The 22,474-nt window shown below is 38.4% G+C and overlaps 3 protein-coding genes across 3 annotated transcripts; all 3 read right to left on the reverse strand.

Annotated features, from left to right (window-relative positions):
* Positions 1-11,644: 11,644 nt before the first annotated feature.
* LOC147510946 (uncharacterized) lies at positions 11,645-13,651 on the reverse strand. The gene is made up of 4 exons (XM_086598304.1): positions 13,238-13,651; positions 12,437-13,138; positions 12,314-12,373; positions 11,645-12,205 (listed from the first exon to the last, which is right to left on the reverse strand). The coding sequence occupies exons 1-4, from the start codon at positions 13,649-13,651 to the stop codon at positions 11,645-11,647; spliced, it is 1,737 nt and encodes a 578-aa protein (XP_086454430.1).
* A 90-nt stretch (positions 13,652-13,741) lies between these two features.
* Positions 13,742-14,287, reverse strand: LOC147510947 (uncharacterized). The gene has a single exon (XM_086598305.1). The coding sequence runs from the start codon at positions 14,285-14,287 to the stop codon at positions 13,742-13,744; it is 546 nt and encodes a 181-aa protein (XP_086454431.1).
* A 252-nt stretch (positions 14,288-14,539) lies between these two features.
* Positions 14,540-15,745, reverse strand: LOC147510948 (uncharacterized). Its single transcript, XM_086598306.1, has one exon. The coding sequence runs from the start codon at positions 15,743-15,745 to the stop codon at positions 14,540-14,542; it is 1,206 nt and encodes a 401-aa protein (XP_086454432.1).
* Between the last annotated feature and the right edge of the window lie 6,729 nt (positions 15,746-22,474).

Consider the following 22,474-nt stretch of genomic DNA (forward strand, 5'->3'; position numbering starts at 1 on the left):
GGTTTGGTTAGAAATTCATACCTTTTAATCAGCTGTGATAACTCTGAGAATCCAAGCTCTATGAAATCAGCAACCTCTTGATCTTCTATTGTATTCCTATCCTTAGAATGGACATTGTGTGGGCAACGATCTACCAACCCTTTCTTTCTTTCTTTCCTTGCCTCTCTTTTCCAATCAAAATGAATAGTGAATTCGGCCAGGAGAGAAGGGTTTCTATTTATAGGCTACAACAGGGACCATAAGGAGAAATTAGGATTGGGCCTCCTGACGGGCTTGGGCTTTCCATGTTCGCCCAGAACACACGGCCTAAGTCTGTCAACAAATAGTTTATTCCACTAAAGCCCATTGTTGCACTACCGCCCTAATCCCAAATTACGTGTTACGTTTATGGGCACCATATTATATGCTTGTTGATCTCCCCATGTTTAAGATATCGAATGCCCGTCGATTAAGTCAAGTTACTGACAACTACATTAATCAACTTCTTATATTCTTGAGTAGTACCACTCAACCTTATTGTCATGTCGGTTTAAATCCACCTGCAGGGTTTACATGACAATCATTATGAGCTCCTCAAGGGGACATCATCAGCCCGACTTCCTGCGGGTCACGGATTCCTTCCATAATCAATAGCACACTTTATATACAATGTCACTACCCAATCCATCGAGATTGTTGATTCACAAATGAATCTCACTCATTGGTGATTTAAAGCAAAGTACAATGCACGAAAGTGTCCGTTATTATATCCGGATTAAGAGGACAAGCATCTATAATAACATAGGTGTTTGTTCTCTTATATAGTCAGTATAAAGAGAAATAACCTCACTTAGTCCTGCAATACACACAAAGTGTACTAGTGTAATCCTGTTGTCAAGATAGACTAGTACCAGATTATACTATAACCGTACCAATGGTTTGTCCAAATCTATCTAGGTTGTGAACGTTTACTTATACTTTATAAGGTATTGATGATATGATCTTCTGTGTGTCACCACACACCATATCATCTACAACATAAAGTATTAGACGCATGCATATAACTAATAACATATATAATCTGCATAATATTTGCCCATATGATTCTCATTCAAAATATAAAGAATTAGAGTTAATACAAAAGTAATGCTTTTAGTATATAACCCTATCACATGACCCCAGTCTAGGCCATTTTCATCCCAATTATTTTACCCGGTTCATACCTTTTTTAGACCGGTTCATGCTATTTTCACACAGTTCAAGCATTTTTCACGCCGATTCAAGACTTTTTTCGTTCAATCTAGTCTATTTTCATCAGGTTCAAGCCATATGTCGACTGGTTCAAGTAATGGTTCATGCGGTTATATAGTTTTTAACCGGTTCTAGTGATTTTCTTGCCGGATCAGGCTTTCTCAAACTGGTTCTAGTGGTTTCCTACCATGTTCCAGTGCTTTTCTACCTAGATTAAGCTATTTAACAGTTGGTTCGACACATTTTATGTCGGGCCAGATCATTTTGAGGCTAGGTCAGATCGTTTTTAAGACCGATTCAGTACATTTTAGGCTGATTTATACAATTTTATAACTAGTTCAATACATTTTGTGTCAACTTCAAAAAAAAATTATGTTGGTTCAAGACATAGCAAGGTTGCTAGCCGTTGTTCTTTTTGCACTCAAACATCATATCGATGTGTGCATGCACATTTACTTATTTTTCAACACATTAACTTCATATTTATTTGTTAATATGTTAAAGAGGGGGTGATGTGTGTACCCCATATTATATTTTCATCTCGGAGTAATTATATACCTAAAGGTGGGACCATCTATGTTGTCTATGCATTGGGCATTATATATCTCACCCGGCTTACTTATAGATACATCTGAATCACTCAGGTCCATAGGTCACTATGGTTTGTGGATCCATCTGGATCACTCAAGTCTATGGATCTATCTTGATAACTTAGATCTAGTAGCCCAATCCGCAGAAGTTGGAAACCCTAGTACGATCCAAGTAAGATATTCACAAGGATAGAATGGGATCTTATAAGAATGGAGTGTTAAGATATCTAAGTTCTAGTATGTGGTTTAGTCCCACATTGAGTAGGTATTAATCAGAGTTTGTGTTTTTGCCTTATATAAGAAGAGTGGTTTCCTTTGTAATCTTAATCCAAACATAATAATACTTCCGCTTTATAGAATTTTACATGGTATTAGAGCTTTAGGGTTTAGACCTAGGGCTTCATATTTTTTGGTCACTAAATCCTAGATTCGGCAACCGGTGACCGGTTATTGGCTGGATTCCAACAAAGAAAAAATTCTTTTTTGTGACCGGTTATTGGCTGGATTCCAACAAAGAAAAAATTCTTTTTTTCAGGTTAGTTTGTTAGGCTCTTTTATTCTTTTTGGTAGTATTGTTTATGTGACTTAGAGATTTTTTTTGGTGAGCAGATATAGTGGTGTTCTCGTTGATTCTATGTTTTTTATGCTCTTGGTTTTACTGTTCTTAGCATTGTTCGCAATACAGTTCATCAGAGTTACTATTCATGGTACTATTCACTGGGTCACTGTTCACCGAGTGCTATTCACAGTGTTGTTCATTGGGGTGTTGTTCATCGAGTTAGGCCCTGTTTGGCAGTGTGGACAAGGAGTCTCTATCCATGAATAGGTGATGTGGTATACAAATTTTAGTTGTGTAGTGTTTGGTTGGTAACAAACTTGAATACCGTATATAACCCGGTGGATTTCGCGAACACAAAAGCGGGTATATAGGAATCAAAGGGGATATGAGAGATATGACTAATCTTATTTCCTTAACTAGAAGAGAGAAAGTAAAAAAAAAAACCAAAATACGAAAGGTTTTTGCTGGAAAGTGGAAACCTTGCCTCTAGTCGTCTTCTCCACACTTCCAACTAGCTGCTCATCATTTGCAACTCTATCCTCTAAGGTAAACTTTTGTTTCTACACTCTCCATTTTTATTTTCTTTACTACTTTCTTCATCTTTTGTTCCTTGTCTATAAAACGCCAAACATGCTATGTGTGATTCTAGGAGTGTGCAAAAAGAGACTTCTTTTGTATGTTTTCAGGCTGAATGAAGTATAGATAAATAGGCTAGGATGTCCACTTCTGGAATGAGGGACGGATTGAGTCTTCTTCAGTTCATTCATCACTGCAATATCATTTACTTGTTAGTAAACTAAGTACTCCGGAAGATAGGGTCTATAGAACTACGAGAAAAATTTGCTTTTCATCCTACGTAAGAAGAGGAATCAAGTCAAATTCAAATTTTACTTAACAAAAAAATATATATATATTATGCATTAAAAGTTTGGAGAAAAATATTACTTGGTTTATCAACTGTAAATCAATCAATGAGTAGTATAGTAGCAAGTCACAACCGAAGTTGGTGCAAAGACTAGATGTGCAATATGTTAGCAAGGATTTCATTTTGCCGACCATAGTGATAGATCCAAGTATTGGTAGTGCTTGAGTGCACCAAGAATCAACCACCTAACTCTGGTAGACAACTGTACAAGGATGATTGCTTAGGTGGTCATTCAATTGCACTATCGGTGTAAATAGCACAGATCCTTTGTTGGAGACTTGAAGGTCACTTAGGATTCTTAATAATCGTCATCCCTATGTTGTCAAAGCCAGCCGACCTAAGGCACTTAAGGCACCAAGTTTAGTGAAAACTTTTTGCTGCTTTGTTGTCAAAGCATTGCCGAGCAGATCGAAAAGCCTAGCTCCTCACGCGACCATTGGTGAGCTTCTACCGCTTTGTAGGTAGGGAGTGAATTGTATGTATATCAGTATATGCTAGATTGAAGTGTCTAAATATCACAATTAATGGTAATAATAATAATAAAAGTATTATTATAACAATAGTAATAAGATAATAAAACAGTAAAGTAAAATAAATAATTAAAAAAACTCGGTCCTTAATAGCAAGGCCCAAAATATCGATATCGATCAATATATCGGTGTACCCAAAAACCGATATATATCGGATATATCCATTTTTTTTGGTGACCAGTCCAAACTATTTAAAATATCGGAAATATCAGATATATCGGAAATGTAATATCGGAAATATCGGATTTATATTAAAAAATGGTCAAAAAGTCAACCGATATATATCGTAAATATCGGATATATCGATTATATTGGCGATATAAAGTTTTATATCAGAAATTCAAATATATATCGGAAAAAAAAGGGTTCTATATTCGGTAGATATATGTCGGAAATATCAATATCGGTGTACTAAAATACCGATATATATCGGCAATATATCGGATACATCGGCGATATTTTGGTCCATGCTTAATAGTAGAGTCACAAGTAATTGATGGTGAAGAAGTTCTAACTCTTCCATCTAACTTTTGGTCAGACACAGAATGTTGTGACTGCTAAGGTATTAAATGTAGTGAATATAAATGTGTCAGTCATATTAAAATAATCGATCAAAGTATTATTTGGAAGCTTCAAGTTTCACATTAAATCCTTGCTGATTTGAAACATTTGATGTTCCGAGAAATGAGGGATTAGAAAAACTAAGTGTCTGTTGTGACAGATTTTGACCAGCCATTAGAGTAGTTCAGGTCTTGCAAGATTTTTCTTCAAATTTAAAACATTGTTTGTAAGATAAAAATTGTTGTTATGTTCTAGCACCTGTATAGCATGTTTATTGTCATAACTTACAAATGTGTGGATACTGAGGGGGAAAGTCATGTCGGATTTAGACGAAGAGGATATCATAATAGCAACTGCAGGTGCTACTGCCACATTCGCGTCTCAGTATTATCTATACCATATAAGTAAAACTTCTTGTCATGATTCAGCATTTAGTGGTGCAGCATATGTAGATGCAGTGCTTAATGGTCACGATAAGCGTTGCCAAGAGAACTTTCGCATGGAAAAACATGTCTTCTTGCGGTTATGTGATATTCTATATATGAAAGGTCTACTTACCGACACTGATGGGGTAAGGCTTGAGGAACAACTAGCAATGTTTATGCTTACAGTTGGTCATAACGAAAGGAATCGAATCATTCAAGAACGTTTTCAACATTCTGGGGAAACAGTTAGTCGCCACTTCAACAATGTTTTGGATGTAATTGTGGCATTATCTAGAGATTTTTCCAACTTTCTTTGGGTCTAGTACGCCTCCTGAAATTCTTGAAGATGATAGGTTTTATCCATATTTTAAGGTATCATTTATGTACGATTGTTTTATTATTTAAATTGGTCGAGTCTGAATAAGGTCTAACAATAGCTCAAATTTTTTTCACTAGGATTGTGTTGGAGCCATTGATGGAACACATATCCCCGCATTGGTTGGTTCAAAGGAGAGAGGTCCTTTTATAAATAGGAAAGGCATTGTTACACAAAATGTTTTGGTGGCATGTTCATTTGACTTGCAGTTTCAGTATGTACTTGCTGGTTGGGAAGGTTCCGCCACGGATTCACGTATTTTGACTTCGGCATTAACAAGAGCAGACAAATTACATGTACCAGAAGGTATATTACACTTATATTTGTTTATCATTGAATCTAAATTTTCTTTCAAAGCTAACAAATAGTTTTTTTGCTTTCCTAATTAATGTAGGTAAATATTATGTTGTGGATGCCAGGTATGCCAATACACCAAGTTTTATTGCTCCATTTCATGGCACTCGCTATTACTTGAAAGAATATGGTGTCTTGGAACCTACAAATAGCAAAGAATTGTTCAATCTGCGACATTCATCGTTGAGGAATGCTGTTGAGCGTATCATTGGTATCTTAAAGAAACGTTTTCCTATTTTGATCCTTGCTCCTCCATATCCATTTGAAACACAAGTGAAGATAGTGATAACATGTTGCATTCTACACAATCACATACGAAGAGAGAAAATGTATGATTTAATTTTTAACTTGGAAGATTTTGAAGGCCAACAAGAATCTGAAGTAGTGCATAACAATGGGGGTGTGGAAAATATTAGTAGAGAAAAAATACGGAAAATGGCAACAGAGTTTAGAAAATCAATTGTTGATGCAATGTGGAGTGATTATGAAAGTTCAAAATGATGTAGTACTTATAGAGTTTTCTTTTAATTTGTTTGTTTAATATATATGAAGAATGTAATAGCGATACTTATTTTGAATGACTTATACCAAGTGCTTTTGCTTGTTTAGATTTATATTTATTTGGACTTTTCTTATCCTGTGCATTTCATATTTATTTGAAGTATACACATAAAATGAAGAAAGAATAACTTATTGCTAATATGTTGTTCATGATAAACAAATTACAGTGTCAACCAAACACAGGACAAGTTAAAACCGTGACAGAATAATTGAGGACCAAACAACTTCCAGATTAATCATTTTTATGTAAATCATCTGCAGAATTGGAACACCTAATCAGTGTTAAGCAATACAAAATTTTCTGCGGCCAAACAGAGCCTTACTATTCACTGCAATCTTGTGGTATTATCGTTTGTTCTATTCTTTTGGTTTTGTTGGTGAGCTTTTCAATCTCTTGGCTGACTTGATATGTTTTTAGTTAAGAGATATGGGTCAAAGCTTCTTCCACTCTCCACTTATACAATTTGGTAGGACTCCCTAATGATTATTGGTTGGTTAATAAGCAATTTCATTTGTAAGGGTTTGACTCCCTTTTATATTATGGTGCCGACTTCTATGGTGTTTCACCGGCTTTGTTTTTCACTCTTTTGTTGAGTAGTTTCTCGTATGCTGCTGTCTTTGATGGTTTAGCTTTTCACGGTTTGATTCCCTTTTATGCCGCAGTGGTGTCGAGTACTCAAGTGTTTCATTGACTCTTACTACCTCTTGTTGAGGTAATTCGTTGTTTTTTTTTTATGTTGTCATTCTTTGTTGCGACAAGATGCTTATAGGGAGTTACATACTTGTGTTATATCTCTTTGGATTTGAGAGGGAATATTGGAAGTATTTGCTTCTGCATTATGTATTAAGTGATGTTGGAAGTTTTGGTATAAGGTAATAATGGATGAGAGTGTTATATGCTGAAAAGTTTGTTTTTGGTTGAAATTCTTTCTAGTTGGTTTGGTTGCATTTCCCCAAGTTGTTTATGATTTGATTAGATACATCACCCCTGACGCTATGATTGGTGTTTATTATTGATTCTTGGATCCAACTCAGCCTTCATTCTTTTTGTTGGTATACAAGCTCTTTTGTTGTTTGTTGCACCAAGTTCTTGAGCTACTTCTAGATGAGGAACATTTTTTATTGGAGCTTCCATGGCATGTGCCTAGAGCCTTTTGGAGCTATCAAGACCTATTAGTCCAAAGCCTTTGTTTTTGTTTGTTGATGATGTTGTTGTTGGTGCTTGTTCGAGGATGATGCTTGCGGCTGGAGCTTGGAGGTTTATATCTTTGTATTAGGCAGGGATATTTTATGTGATATCTTTGTATATGCTCAAGGGGGTGGCTTACAAATGTACTTTGTTGGCATTCTAATTGCAAGCCTGAAATATACAAACTCTGTATATTTCGGCTTGAGGGGGAGTGTTGAGATATCTAAAGCAATTATAGCCAGTCTTGTTGCTAGCTAAGGTCTTTGTAATAATCTTGTAGGGAAATTTTGAGACGAGGCATATGGGTCAATACATACTGAGCTGGTTCGTGTTTCTCTCATTTGGTATAAGGACTATAAAGTTTGCATTGTAGCATTTTGGTAACCTGCTTTTCAAAAAGAAATATCTTACTGCTCTATACACATCTCCACCAACAATATTCCAACATACTAAATAAAAATGGCCATTGAAACCATCTGGCCCTGGTGCACTATCTTGTCAAAGACCAAAGATTGCTCTTTTGAACTCACCGAATGTAGGTAAACTAGATATCTCTTTGTTCTCTTCTTTTGTGACCAGCTGTGGTATCAAGTTCAGTAAGCTCTCATCTGATGCCAACTCCTATTCTTTGAACTTTGTTGTGTAGTGGCTTACTATAAATATGATGATGTCTTTATGTTCTTTCAGAGTGACACCTTGTGAATATTGTATCTCTTTTATCATTATTTTTGACTTTCTTATGTTTGCCAATCTGTGAAAATACTTAGTACTTCTATCCACTTCTTTATCCCATTGAGTTATGGATCTTTGCTTCTAGTAGTCAGCTTTTTATTGAAGGAGACTTTCAATTTGCAGTTCCTACTCAACAATGTCCAATGCTAACATCTCATTCTCATCTGATCTTGCTCAAACCTATGTTGAAGGTCCTCAAGATGATATGTTGCCTCAGAAATCATTGTGCCTACATGTCCAAACACATATTTGTTCTAGTGCTTCAGCTTTTGTTTGAGTCTTTTAAGCTTCAATTCTGTAATAGTATGAAGATGGAGCGCCCCTCAATAGGCACCTTCAAGTTTTCTTTAACCATTTCCAAAAATGTAGGATGGGAAGTCCATCACTTGTTAATGAATCTGAATGGGGCATTTGATGGTTTTGGATTCCAATCATACCACCCTACCAAAGGAGAGTGGTCTGATGAGCAAAGCCAGCTGAGTACTTTGTAGTTCCATCCAAGAAACTTGTCACACCAGTAAGAATTGAAAAACACTCTATCAATATTGTCTCTAATTCATCTGTGATCCTTCTATTTGTTGGTCTATGTGATTAGGTAACCATAATTAATTAGGAGCTTCTATGAGTTGATTTACATTCAATGCCTCTCTAAAGTCCTCCATAGATGCAGTGGTGGGTTGCAGACCTCCTTTCTTCTTGGATAGGCTTAAATAAGCATTGAAGTCACCCATGATAGGCCAAGGGGTGTTTAAAGGATTGATAATCGCCAGTTCCTACCGCAAAGACCTTCGTTACACATATAGTGAACTAGCATGAACCATAGTAATAACTGAACCATTACATTCAAAAGTCAGCTGCCGATTAGAGAAATGGATGAGATTAGGTACAGAGAACCCTTCCTTTCGTAGCAACCAAATGTTAGGCATATTTTGGTTGTTGATATTGCATAAAAAGGTACCACAGAACCCCAAGGACTAGATGTAGCTCTTAGAAATGGAGTTGGAATTTATTTTAGGATCAACAATTCCTAGTAAATTTGGATCCCACCCTTTAATAAGCTTGGAAAGCCTATTTTGTGTTTTGGCATTTGCAATGCCTCTTAGATTCCAAAAGATGCACTTCATTTTATAACAAAATAAGTTTTTATTTACATAAGGCTGAGAAATCACCTTTTGTTCCTTTTCTTTTTAGACATTGCGGCCTTAGAAGAAGAAGCTTTATTCTGCATTGGACATAGGTCAGTAAGAAGAGCAAATTTCCATGTTTTGGATAATTATGTCTCATCATCTTGCATATCTACCCACCTCTCCTTTGTCATGTCGGGTGGCCTTAGTAGTGTGTGGCCAACCTGTGGTGTGTGAATAGCCTGAATGACTTCAGTCGCCTCAATAATCAGTTGTTGAGGCCCACTAGGGGAGACCCTAACTAATGATGTTGAACTTGAACATGAAGTTGGTGTTTGGGGAGCATTCTGTTGGTGTTCTGGGGAGTCCCAAGTGCCTTGTCTCTCCACGTTATCCGCAGTATGCAAATCTGGTTGAACATTAAGAGCATAAGAGAATTCCTCTTCATGCTCATTTCCAGAGATATCTTCTTCAGTATCTTGTTGAGTCGGACAACTACCCTCCATAGTTTTCATTGTTGATTTGATCATTAGAATCAACTATTACTTGTTCATTAGAGTCAACTATTACAGCTGCTTCCTTATTTCTTTCCTCATCCTTCTAGAGCCTGGCTGAACTTCCTGTGTTGTGTTAACCTGCTCTTCAACAGCCATAATCACAACATTTTGTTCCTCTTCTTTATTCCTGTCATTTGCCTCATTTAAATCCGCTAGTGCATTAAACTAGTTTGTATTTGAATTGGGAGATTCACAGGATTTGCTTTCTGGACCCAGGTTTAAGGTGGCCCTTTTTCTTGTTTCCCTCCTTTAATTATCACATTAGAAGAACAATCACATCTTTGTTTTTGTCATGTTATTGTATCACTCCCTTCAGTTGTTTACATTTTGTCACTAAATGACTGACACACTTGCAATGACTACAAAGTTTAGGTAGCTTGCTCACCTCCACAGTTTGCCAAAACTCAAAAGTTTTGGTCTTGACATAGATTTGATCAGGAATAGGCTCAGAAAGGTCCACATCGACCAACATGTTTGCAAAATATCCATATTCCCTATTCAAAGTTTTTTCGTCAATTTGTGTAGGGTTACGCACACCTCTGGAAATTGATATGAGTACCTCAAGATCCTAGTATTCTTGGCTAAGTCCAGGGATTTTAACCCAAACTAAAGCATGTGATTGTCGTTGAGCTTCTAGGTTGAAGTTGGGATTCCAAGTGTTTAGTCTAAGAGGGCAACCATCGAAGAACCATGAGCCCTTAGACCAAACCTTGTTGAGATCTTCAACATTATCAAACCTTATAAATAAGTAACCTTTGCCTATTGGTGTAACTAGTGAATGCCCGTGCAAGTCGACACTCTAGACACATTGCTTTTAAACAACACCCCAAGAGACCATCTCTATAGTAGCATTGGATCGATGATATAACCATTTCCAATAGTTTTATACTTCCTAATCAATTCATACGCATACTCAAGTGAGCTTAATGATCGCAATTCTATGCATTTCACAAACCAACTCATTACACATACCCTTACACATTCATTAATTCAACACATATCAGAATGAGAATGAGGAAAATAAGGGGAGAGAGTCTTCAATTAAAAGCATCATCAATTTTTTTTTAAAAAAAAAAAAATCCAGCAGAGCCTCCTTTGTATTTTCAACATTTCAAAAACCTAAATCCTGTCATAACCTGAAAATCAAACAATACAATTCTCATAGATCAACCATACCAAAATTTATAACTTCATATTTATACATAACACAAATTACTTCTAAAACTAAAAGACAACTCATTAAACATTAAAGAAAACTTTGCATAATTTTTCACCTGGGGCTAATTCTAGTAACGAAAGGGAAAAATAAAATAAATACTCCATGCCCACTGATCGAGTTTCTCATTTCTCTCATTCTCCCCTCTATGCATACTATTCACACCATTCTGCTACCATATGGATAAATGTGCCATGGAGCAATGATTGCAATCAGGTTGCTGAAAAATTCTGGTAATTTAACTTGGTACCTGCAAGCAAACCACATACACATGATTTTTTTAGACTTGATACATTTAGCATATTGTTTACAAAAGAAATGGTTCTCAAAATGAAATAATCTCTATTCTTACTTTTAAGTATCCATGCTATCATAAAAAAAAAAGAAAAAAAAACTATCATAAAAACTTACATAGCATATATATGGATACAACATATTCTTTAATTTCTAAACCAATAAAAGTAGCATTCTTTAATTTCTTACTCGCCTTTTCTCATTGGTATCGATGTCCTTAGAGAAGAACTTCTGGGTATACAATATTTGTGGTACAATTTCTTGCATTAGGTGGAAGAAAAACGGATATTCTTTTTGAAGAAGTACATCTAGACATGGCCACATAGAGTTGTCCATGACTGAAAACCGGTGTCCTCAAATCAATGCCAACATATTTCACCGATTGACCTTGCGACTTATTAATTGTCATGGCATAAGCTAGTCAAATAGGGAATTGTCGCCTTAATAGTTTGAAAGGCAACTCTGAATTTGATGGAGCCAGAGATATTCTTGGGATGAGTACCGGATTTCCAGCTTTCTCTCCAGTCAAAATTTTGGCTTGAAGGACTTTACTCGCACATTGAAGCACCATAAGTCGTGTCTCATTGCGAAGGCCATCTTTAGGTGCTATGTTCCTGAACAACATTATAGGGCATCCAGGTTTTAACTTGAGATTGAAAGGTGGTAAGCTAGAAGGGTCGAGGGAGTTGAGAAACTCGGTGGGATAGTGAGCCCCACTTGGATTATCAATATCATCTTCGATAATTTTATCTACAGCCAAATACTCGAGCGCTTCACCGGGAAACAAATTCAGTGCAGCCTCATTAATTGCACTCACATCATCATTACGGGCAACAAGAATAGTACGATCAGTTAAGAAAGTTGGAGACGGTGTGTCCATAACATCCAATTGGGGATAGACAGAGAAGATGAGTTCTTGGATATTGGTACACTTGCAGATTCCATTCGGCAATTGTACGCATTCTTTGGGATTCGAACCAATCTAAATGAATCAAAGAAAAAAATGAATTCATTAGTTTCTAAAATAGTTCGTTTATATATGGAACTAATAGAGAAAAAACATTCTAATTAGAAGGCATTAATAGCACACCTCCAACAAAAAATCGGCGAATTCGACATTCTCGGACTCCGCCATTTCAAGCCGCATGTTCTGTACCAAGTGCAAAACTTCTAAATAACTCCAAAGGAAAGAGCGTCATAGTGATGCACCAACAAATTGCTCTCTCTGGCCTAACAGCATAATAGGTAGTGTTTGTCGAAAATCACCACCAAGAACTGTAGTGATACCACCAAATATCTTCTTGTTTCCACAAATATCTTGAAGTGTTCTATCCACAACCTCAACACAATATCTATGTTGCATGGGCACCTCGTCCCAAACAATTAGTTTTGTTTCTTTAAATAGGTCAGCAAAGTCAAAATGTTTAGCAAAGCCGCAAAAAGTGGTATCCATCACATCAATTGGAATCTTAAATGTAGAATGAGTAGTGCGTCCACCAGACAATAACAAAGATGCAATTCTCGCTGATGCCACCAAGATGACAATAAGACCCATGTTGCGGCAGGCCTTTGCAATTGTATTATACAAAAAAGTTTTTCCTATACCAGCTGCTCCATTCAAAAAGAAAAGTTTGCCCTTGTCACCAAATATTGAATCAGTCACAGCAGTGTAAGCATGAAGTTGTTCGTCATTAAGACGACTCACATCAACTGCAACCTCTTCTCCTATGCCTTCATGCTGAAGTTGGCGTTGCTCCCAAATGAGCCTATTGCCAACAATTTTGCTCCAATCCTCTTCTTGCTTTGGCATGGGCGGGAAATCTTCTAATGTCTTCCCAGATTCTAAAAGGATTTGTTCCACCAGATATAAGTCGTAATCTATTATTTGCTCATCAGTTGGATCTGGGATGCAATGCTTTGTTCGAAGCCAGTGTCCAAGATCATCACATATACTCAATGCAAATTTACTCCAAAGTAGATTTGGTCATAACGGATGACACTCTAAAAGAATTACACAAAACAACCTCCGCAGTTGATATCCAGTTTTCATTATCGCCGTCTCTTCTAGGCATTGTATCCACTCATCATCAGCTTCCAACAGCCCACGGGAAATACATGCTTCTTTGTATGTGATGTACACGGTATCACCGACTTTATAAAAATATGCAAAGGAGGTAGGCCCTTTTACAACAGTAAGTAGCAAGCGTAGATAAAACCTCTCCCCGGCATTAGGGCTTGCAAAATACATCCTACCAATGGAAGGTCCCTGAGTCCTAGGAGTCCACTCTTGAGAGTCTTTGTGGAAAACATAGTGTCGTGGAAATTCTTGATAGGTATATGCTCGTGCATCTGGATCTTCAGCACAACGCTTAAAGAAAGCTGTCAGTGTTGAAGTTTGGTCTCTGGCTCGGGCAAGAATTGCATCCATAGGATCTTTGCTATTGAAAACAACCCGATGCATGCCTTCCAAATAAAGCGCCAATCATTGGACACTTGGAAACTCTTTATGCATTGGATTCTAAAATAGATGCCATGCAGCTTCTGTTGGTCCAATGTACCTTGCATTGATATATTGTTGAATCTCATCATTTGTTCCTGCCGCCACCACTATTGCTTTGTCATAGCCTTTGTAGATATACTTGTTAATATATTTAACAGCTTGACACGAAGCACAAACTTCAACATTGATATGGTAGTCAAACATTTCAGACAAATATGCATTGTAAGGAACAACATCTCCATTATCAACTTTAACCATTTTATTCTTCCTCTTCACAAAATATTTCTTGCCAGTGTTGCGCCTTCGGTAAATGGAGTACCCTTTTTTATCCATAATTGTTTTCTCCACAAAGTCTTTTGGATAGGCTTTGGTGCATAAACCATTTTCCATATATGAAGCACTCGGATCTCGATCACCATAGGGGCCATGAACCATGCACTTCTTCACTGTTTCAAACAATGGAGGGTGGGTGTCGGGGTTTGGGAATTCAGCACATACAAATTTAACCACTTGCTCACTGTTTCGGATCTTGTCATCATGCGCGAGAAATAAAAGGCAATGCATGTGTGGAAGACTGCGCTTCTGAAATTCAATGGTATAGACATATGCAACCACTCAGCCAAAAATATCATTCTTCAAGATTTCTTTCATAATTGCTTTTCGTTTCAACTCGAATACCCATGCAACTATTTCAGGCCGAAGTGTTGAAGTTTGGTGTTCCTTGAGCGCATCTTTAATTTCCTACCAATTAGGGTTTGCAGTCACCGTAAGAAAAATATCTGGGTGCTTATAGTGTCGGGTGATAGCCATTGAATCCTAAAAAATCTCGTACGTGTGCCTTGGACTTCCAACATGCGAGGAAGGCAAAATGAACCGTTGGCCAATTTGATCAGGACTTAATCCCTCAAGTGCAACATTTGTCAAGCACTTATACACATCCGAACGGATGGTGTCTTGATTTAGTCTAATGTATTGCAGTCGGTTCTGTTCATATGCATCCCAAGCATCAACCAAAAATTCATGCAACAATTTACACCCCAACATGATAGATGAATACTCTGTGGGTCGTTCAAACAAACGGTAGGCGTAATACAATAATTGGGTGAGTCTTGCATTGCTTGGAGCATTTCTCTTAACGTCCCACAACTTCAAATCAGGTGACCAACCCAAATCCCCATAAGGAAACAGAAGAACATAATGCAAAGGCAAATAAGCGGGATGACATTCGCTTATCCGTTCCAACTCATGCCCTCCTCTCAAGCGAAGTACAATATCACGCATGGCATCAACCTTACTCCCATCTCCAGGCAATATCACTGCAATCTCATCAGTTGTCAGAAGAATGTACCTTCGTCTATCCGAACGCGGATCATAGTGTAGATGGACCAGAACATTGTTATTCTCATAAGCATTTTCAGTTAAAACCTCAAATGCTTGCTTATAGATATCACAAAACTTGTGGGTCTGCAGAAGAGTTTCTTGTACAGTTTTTAACACTTCCCTTGACAAATTCGGGTTGTGATTGTGGCGGTGATCCAAAGAAGCTAGGGGATCATAAATATAAAGTTGTGAAAACTTAGGTTCCATCCCCGGATCAGGCAACAATGAACCGATTTGATGCCGCAACTCCCCATGAATAGTGAATGAGGTAGGACCACATCCATGTAACACACGATGGTTAAATTTGCAACCAAGACTGGTAAAGGCATTACACACGTTGTATTGCTGAATCTGCTCACGGAATAATCTTGCACGTTTATTAGATCCTTCGAATAAAGATTTAAGTGCCGGAGGCAGTAGAGAAAGAAGCAGTAGCTTAACTTTTCCTTGTAAACAGCAAGTTCCAAATAAAGGTCTATTGCGCCTTGATTTCGATAATTGTTCATCTTTCCAATGAAGGGCTGAACAAAATGGACAAAGAACATCCATCTTTTCCAAAAAGTGACGGCGATTTGGAACTAGAAGCACATGGCCTCTATGATTATTAATAATTTCTTCTTCACTTTCGTCAAATACAGTCATATCATGATCACTGCAAAAATAGACCTATGATATATCACGCTTTACGGTATGTTGAAACCTAACATAAGAGTGAGAATTTAAGCACTTAACTTACATAGTGTTATCCTCACAACTTTGCATTGTTACATTTTTTGTGACTGGAGACTGGTTTTCTCTATAAGAGATATCATACATTGATGAAGAGGACCCAACTTCGTACATTTACCTCGTCTTCTTAAAGGAATCTGCTATGTAATCAAACATAACATCTTTTTCTCTCTGTCTCCGATTTTGTTGTGCTATAGTCATTTGATCGTGATCTAGAGGCACTTGCATTTCCTTTTCTCTTCGAAGACGTTATGCAACAGATCTCCGATTAGAAGGTGCAATAGATCTTTGACTGGGAGGCACAACAGATAACATATTGGGAACCACAATAGAACTTCGATTAGGAGGCACAACATATAGCCTAGTGGGAACTGCAATGGATCTTCGATTAGGAGGCACAACAGATAGCCTATTGGGAGCTGCAGTAAATTTTCGATTAGGAGGCACAACAGATAGTCTATTAGGAGCTGCATTAGATCTTCAATTAGGAGGCACAACAAATGGAGAAGGAGTAGATCTTCGATTATGAGGCACAACAGATGGAGAAGGAGTAGATCTTCGATTATGAAGCATATCAAATGGAGAAGGAGTAGATCTTTGATTAGGAGGCACATATACCAGATTCGGGGGCGTAGCATATCTTCGATGGGGAGGCACATATATCGGATTAGGAGGCATAACAGGATGTCGTGCTGTGGAATTGACTGTGTGAATTAATGACTCATTTCCCCTTTCTTTCATTTCTCCAGTTTGTGGTAATGAAGTCGCGACCTAAGATACGCCCGTTAATATGTTGATATAGTTGTACTCGTAAATAACAAACAATCAATATAATGATAGATATGTAACTGGACAAATATATATGTGTGAACAATTTCATTATTCGGGACTATGTTCAAGTGATATTTAAAAGTGGTTATGACACAAAGTGAAATCACATAATAGTATTTCATACTGTTGCAATTCGCTCTTGCACAACCTGAATTCGCTCTTTCACCATGATTGCATAGGAAGGAAATTATGCAGAAAGTTAAATGGTATAATAATTGAAATGGTGGCTTAATAAAGGGAGTTCTAAAAACAAAAGCGGGTGAAATATTATACCTGGAATATTGGTTTAGGGGAGCTTTAACCAACTTCTGTGAAACTCAAGAGAAGCTCATGAATATCCTCCTGAATAAAAAATCAAATTAAGTTCAAACAATGTTGTAATAGACTGATTCTCATGATAGACAATATTCAAATGGCATTTCGATTCCCGTTAATATGTTGATATAGTTCAAACAATCAATATAATGATAGATATGTAACTGGACAAAAGCGGGTGAAATATTATATCTGGAATATTGGTTTAGGGGAGCTCTAACCAACTTCTGTGAAACTCGAGAAGCTCATGAATATCCTCCTGAACAAAAATCAAATTAAGTTCAAGCAATGTTGTAATAGACTTATAGACTGATTCTCATGATAGACAATATTCAATTGTCATCGAAAATCCGAACTACACATGGTCATCAATCTAGAGAACTTGCTTCTTGGTAAGAACATTCATCCATCTTTTCCCAGTTGGCAAATCTAAGCACGAAACAAAAAGATTATGTTCATCTAATTTGGATATAAGAGAATCTTATAAAATGACTCATTTTGAGGAAAGTGTAGATGGATATTTGCCGTATTGTGAAAGTGCAGCATGAAAATCTACTGTTTAGAACATTGCTTGGAATTTGAATGCTATGAACTAAGGATACAACTTTTAACACATTACTGGAAGGGAAGATGGTAGTACGCATATGCATATGCAACATTATATTGTTATGAACATTGCTTCGGATCACGCATATGCAGCATTATATTGCCTCAATCAGCAATAATTTTGTGAAAAGAACTTCAAACTTGATGATGAACAAAAATAGACTCACGTAGTTGTTTCGTGGGATGGCAGTACAAACTTGTGAAATCAAGCCAGCTACAAAGTATTTCACAACATCAAAACCCTCTACCACTAATTGATAAACTTTGTAAACTTTGTGAAGAAGCAAAGAATCGAGGGGGTTTTCTAAAGAGAAATTGTTGGGTTTAATTTATGCCTGTTGGAGAAGAAAGGAAGGGGTTTTTCTAAAGAGAAATTGTTTGGTTTTGCACAGCCGTTAGATTTTCCTAAAATAGATCTGGACCGTCCTTTGTTTGTAATTTTGTCCTGTAGTGCCTAAAAAAAAACCTTAGCTTATTATATAGATAAGTAAATCTCTAGTAAGTGACCATTCTCATTAGCTAGTTGTCTACCCTTAACAACAGGTACTTTAATCAAATCTATCCTGCTAATCAGACAGAACTTGCAATACCTTCCACGCTCCACCGCTGCTTGAGGAATAATTATTGCTGGATAGTCTCCCATCTTCTCAGGTAGAGGGAGATTTTGAAACTCAAAATGAGCAGTTGTGCTCTGTTTTGCCGCCTCTACATAGGATAATGTTGTTGTGGTATCATTAACTGCAGCTGGTTGAGCATCAGTGCATGTTATGATCTCTTTGCTCACAGGTGGTCTCTCAAATTCTGACAAATCCATTGTTCGAAGGAATCTCCCCAACCCAAATAAGGGGTGAATATATAGATAAGAATTATCTACTTTAGGAAGAAAAGATGTTTGTTGACGCTATTGCCCTTGATGATATGAGGATAATCACACTAAAAATCATCCATACGTCATCGGAGCATTATCTTTTTTTATCGAAAAAATAAATAAAAATCGGAGCATTATCTAACCCGGTACTGTAGCCATAATTAATTTCCAATTTGAATGATTGGGCTAAATTGATGAGTACAAAATTATGCTCATAAACTAGCCGATACTTTATTGGGCTGCTAATAAACTAGTACATGGGCCCATAAATAAACGGAATGAGCTAAATTATGGAACGAGTTGGACTTTTCCAATAAGCTGTTAGGACAACTTTTAAGCTCAGTACATATCCCTTAACGACCTGCTGGAACAAATTCGATGCTACATTCTCTCCTTCATACCTGTAAGGGATTAATATTCTCCTTAAGGAATATTAAGCACGCATTAAGCATAAGCAGAGATCGTAACGAACTCATGTCATCGACCTCCAAGATCGAGTCCTGAGTAGCACGCTTCATGTAGGTGGTACACTTCAGCTCGCTCAAGAATACCTCAAGACGAATGAACGATCTAAGGTAGAACGCTTCGAATAAAAACACCATTCCTAATCCAGATGTAATCATCATCAGAGCCTTACCTGTACTTCCAATCACCGTGAAATATGAACTAATGCACCCACTCCCAATCATCACACAATTCCTACCAAAACCAATCTAACACACATTCATAATCTCCACCCTACATATGTACACGTGAGTACATGTGTCTCGAGGATCAACACTCTCTTGTGCCTATAAATACCACCTACATGCATGGCCCAAAATATCGGCGAGATATCCGATATCTCGCCGATATATCTCGGTAAATTGGTACACCGATATCGATATTTCCGACATATATCCACTGAATATTGAACCCCTTTTTTCCAGAGATATATCGGAATTTCCGATATGAAACTTTATATTGCCGATATAATCGATATTTCCAATATAATCGATATATATCGGTTGACTTTTTGACCATTTTTAAATATAAATCCGATATTTCCAATATATTTCTGATATTTCCGATATTATATGTCCGATATATCCGATATTTCTGATATTTTAAATAGTTTGGACTGGTCACCAAAAAAACCGATATATCCGATATATCCGATATATCTCGGTTTTGGTACACCGATATATTAACCGATATCGATATTTTGGGCCTTGCCTACATGAACTACATGAGACCTGATTCTTCTCTCCCCCCAAAATCAAGAGAAGATACGTAGGCAACTCGCTCCTTAGCGAACTCGGTCTTTCCTAAATCCAATCCCAATCCTCTTCTTCCCTTGTATGTAAAGGAAAAATGCATCTTTACATTGGCGCCGTCTATGGTCTCGATTACTTGAGAAACCACTTCCACACAAATCAAAAACCAAAAACCAAAAATTTCAAGCCCACGAAGCATGGCAAGCCTCGAAGCTCAAGTTCAAAGCCTCGCAAACCAGCTAGGTTTAACGAATGAGAGCATTTCCTTGCTCATGCAGGAAAATGCTGCTCTGCGCGCACAAGTAGACGCACAACAACAACCAGTTGGGAATGTCACTGAGAATGGCATCAACGAAGTTAATCAACAAATTAACGAACTGTCGCAAAGGATCGGCCAGAGTGTAGTAAGAAAAGACGCAACCCAGATCATTCAGAAAATGCTCAAGACATACCGCGCATCGCCATTCACTACTGAGGTACTCAGTAAACCCTCTCCTCAAGATTTCGTTCAGCCACGTTTTTCGATGTACGATGGCAGCACGTGCCCTGGTCAGCATGTGGCTCGCTACATACAAAGCCTTGCACTCTACAGTTCACCAGAGTTCGATCACCTCCACTGTCGTTTGTTTCTCGCCAGTCTCAAAGATGGCACACTCGATTCGCTTTTCTCACTCGAGCTAGACTCGATAAAGACCTTCGAGCAGCTCACCGATTCATTTGCTAGTTAGTACATCCATAACAGGCGTAAGAAAGCTAATCTTGATTTGCTGTTTCAACTCTCATTGGGCGAAGATGAAACAATTCGTGAATTTCTAGGTCGGTTCAAAGCCGCACTACTGTGCATGGAAACAGGTCTGAAAGAGTCCTTCGCTACCCTAGCATTCTCCTACGCCTGCCATGTGCGCAACACGGCACTCGCCAGATCGCTGATGAAAGAACGCCGAGACTTTATCTGAGCTGTACGCTCGAGTCGACAAGTACATTAAGCTGCAAGAAGGCCTAAAACACCAAGGCCTTCCAGAAGAAGAAGAGGTCGTAGCAATATCCGATGACCCCCCAGTTTCCAAAAAGCGATCCTGACAGCAAGAACGGAAGTCGGGAAACAGAATGAACAATGACCGCGAGTTCGCTGTTCTCACAAGATCTCCCAGTTACATACTAGAAAAGATCAAGAAAGCTACCTATTACTGACCTACTCTATGACAACCAAAAGATCGATCTGGCAGGCCTTATTGTGCCTTTCACCACACCAAATGTCACGAGACCGATGCGTGCTGGGGGCTAAAGCATTACCTTCAGGACCTCATTGAAATAGGACATATCAAGCAGTACACCAACATTGATGATGGCGATCTACACCATAAACTCATGGCTCGCAGAGTGCGCAGTCGATCCCCACCTTGCCATGAACATCACAACCTCCAAGCTCGTTCCCGTAGCAGAGGACGACCAAGAGATCGCTCCCGCCACTAGCGTCGTCAGCATTCGTCAGACCGAGACAATGACAGAAACATTCACATGATAACATTTCCAGATGATTCAGTAACATCATCCAGAGAGAAAAGACGACGTGTTGGTGCCCGTCAAGAAGTTTACCATTTTTCTTCTCAGGCCGCACCTACCCCGCGCAGTTCCGGTCGCAATTCATGTGATATCACTTTTACGGAGGCCGACCTCAACAAGATTTCTCTCCCACAGAATGATGCACTTGTAGTCCATGTCAAAATCAGTGACTGGACAGTCAAGCACGTCTTGATAGATCCCGGTAGTTCATGTGATATTCTGTTCTACCATACTATTCAAGAGATGAATTGGCCCAAGTCGGTCTTCATAGACCCCATCGCTCCTCTCTACGGGTTCAACGGCTCCAGAGCCGACCCAATCAGCGACATCATACTCCCAATTTTGGTAGGATCTAGAGAGGACAAAGTCAGCTTCAATATGCACTTCAGCGTTCTTGACATCAAGTCATCCTACAATGTTATTCAAGGACGATGCTGGATTCATCAAATGCTAGCTATACCATCAACATTGCATCAAGTTCTCCACTTCCCAGGCCTAAGGGGCATGATGGAGCTTCGAAGCAATCAGCTCGAGCCTTAACATTATAATCAAATCCTCTCAGCGAACAAGACTGCCGACCTACATACCCACACAAGGAACGAGCCCACCAGCTACACAATGGCTAAAGACCTAGTCGCTAAGGTCAGAGCCAAAGCACCAACACAGCACGCTGGGGGATCCAACAAGAAGTTCTATTCGTCTGTTCAAACCCCAGAAGCCAATCAACCCATTGTTGCTCCACCAGTCAAGACCCCAGAGGTCGTATCAGTTGTTGTTGATCCACCAGTCAGGACCCCAGAGGTTGCTTCAGTTGTTGTTGCTCCACCAGTCAGTACCCCAGAGGTCGCACCATCATGTTTCGCACAACCAGTACTGATTCCAAAGGTCACTCCAGCCCCTGTTGTCATGACCACAGAGGCCACCTCAGCCCCTGTTGTCGTTGCCACAGAGGTCGCTCCAGATCCTGTTGCCAGTTCCACTCTCCCTCAGATCGACAAAGTATCTCCGGAGATTAATCCAACTGAGGAAACATCACCATCATAGATATCATCTCAACCTGCAGATAGAGAGCGATTGAACCTAGGAACAGAAGATGATCCTAAGTTCGTATATGTAGGGGCTAACCTTGACCCCACACTCAAGGCCCAGTTTGTAAACTTTTTGACCATGAATAAAGATGTTTTCGCTTGGTCGTATGTCGAT

This window comes from Coptis chinensis, chromosome 3 (assembly GCF_015680905.1).
Source record: "Coptis chinensis isolate HL-2020 chromosome 3, ASM1568090v1, whole genome shotgun sequence".
Classification (NCBI taxonomy): Eukaryota; Viridiplantae; Streptophyta; class Magnoliopsida; order Ranunculales; family Ranunculaceae; genus Coptis; species Coptis chinensis.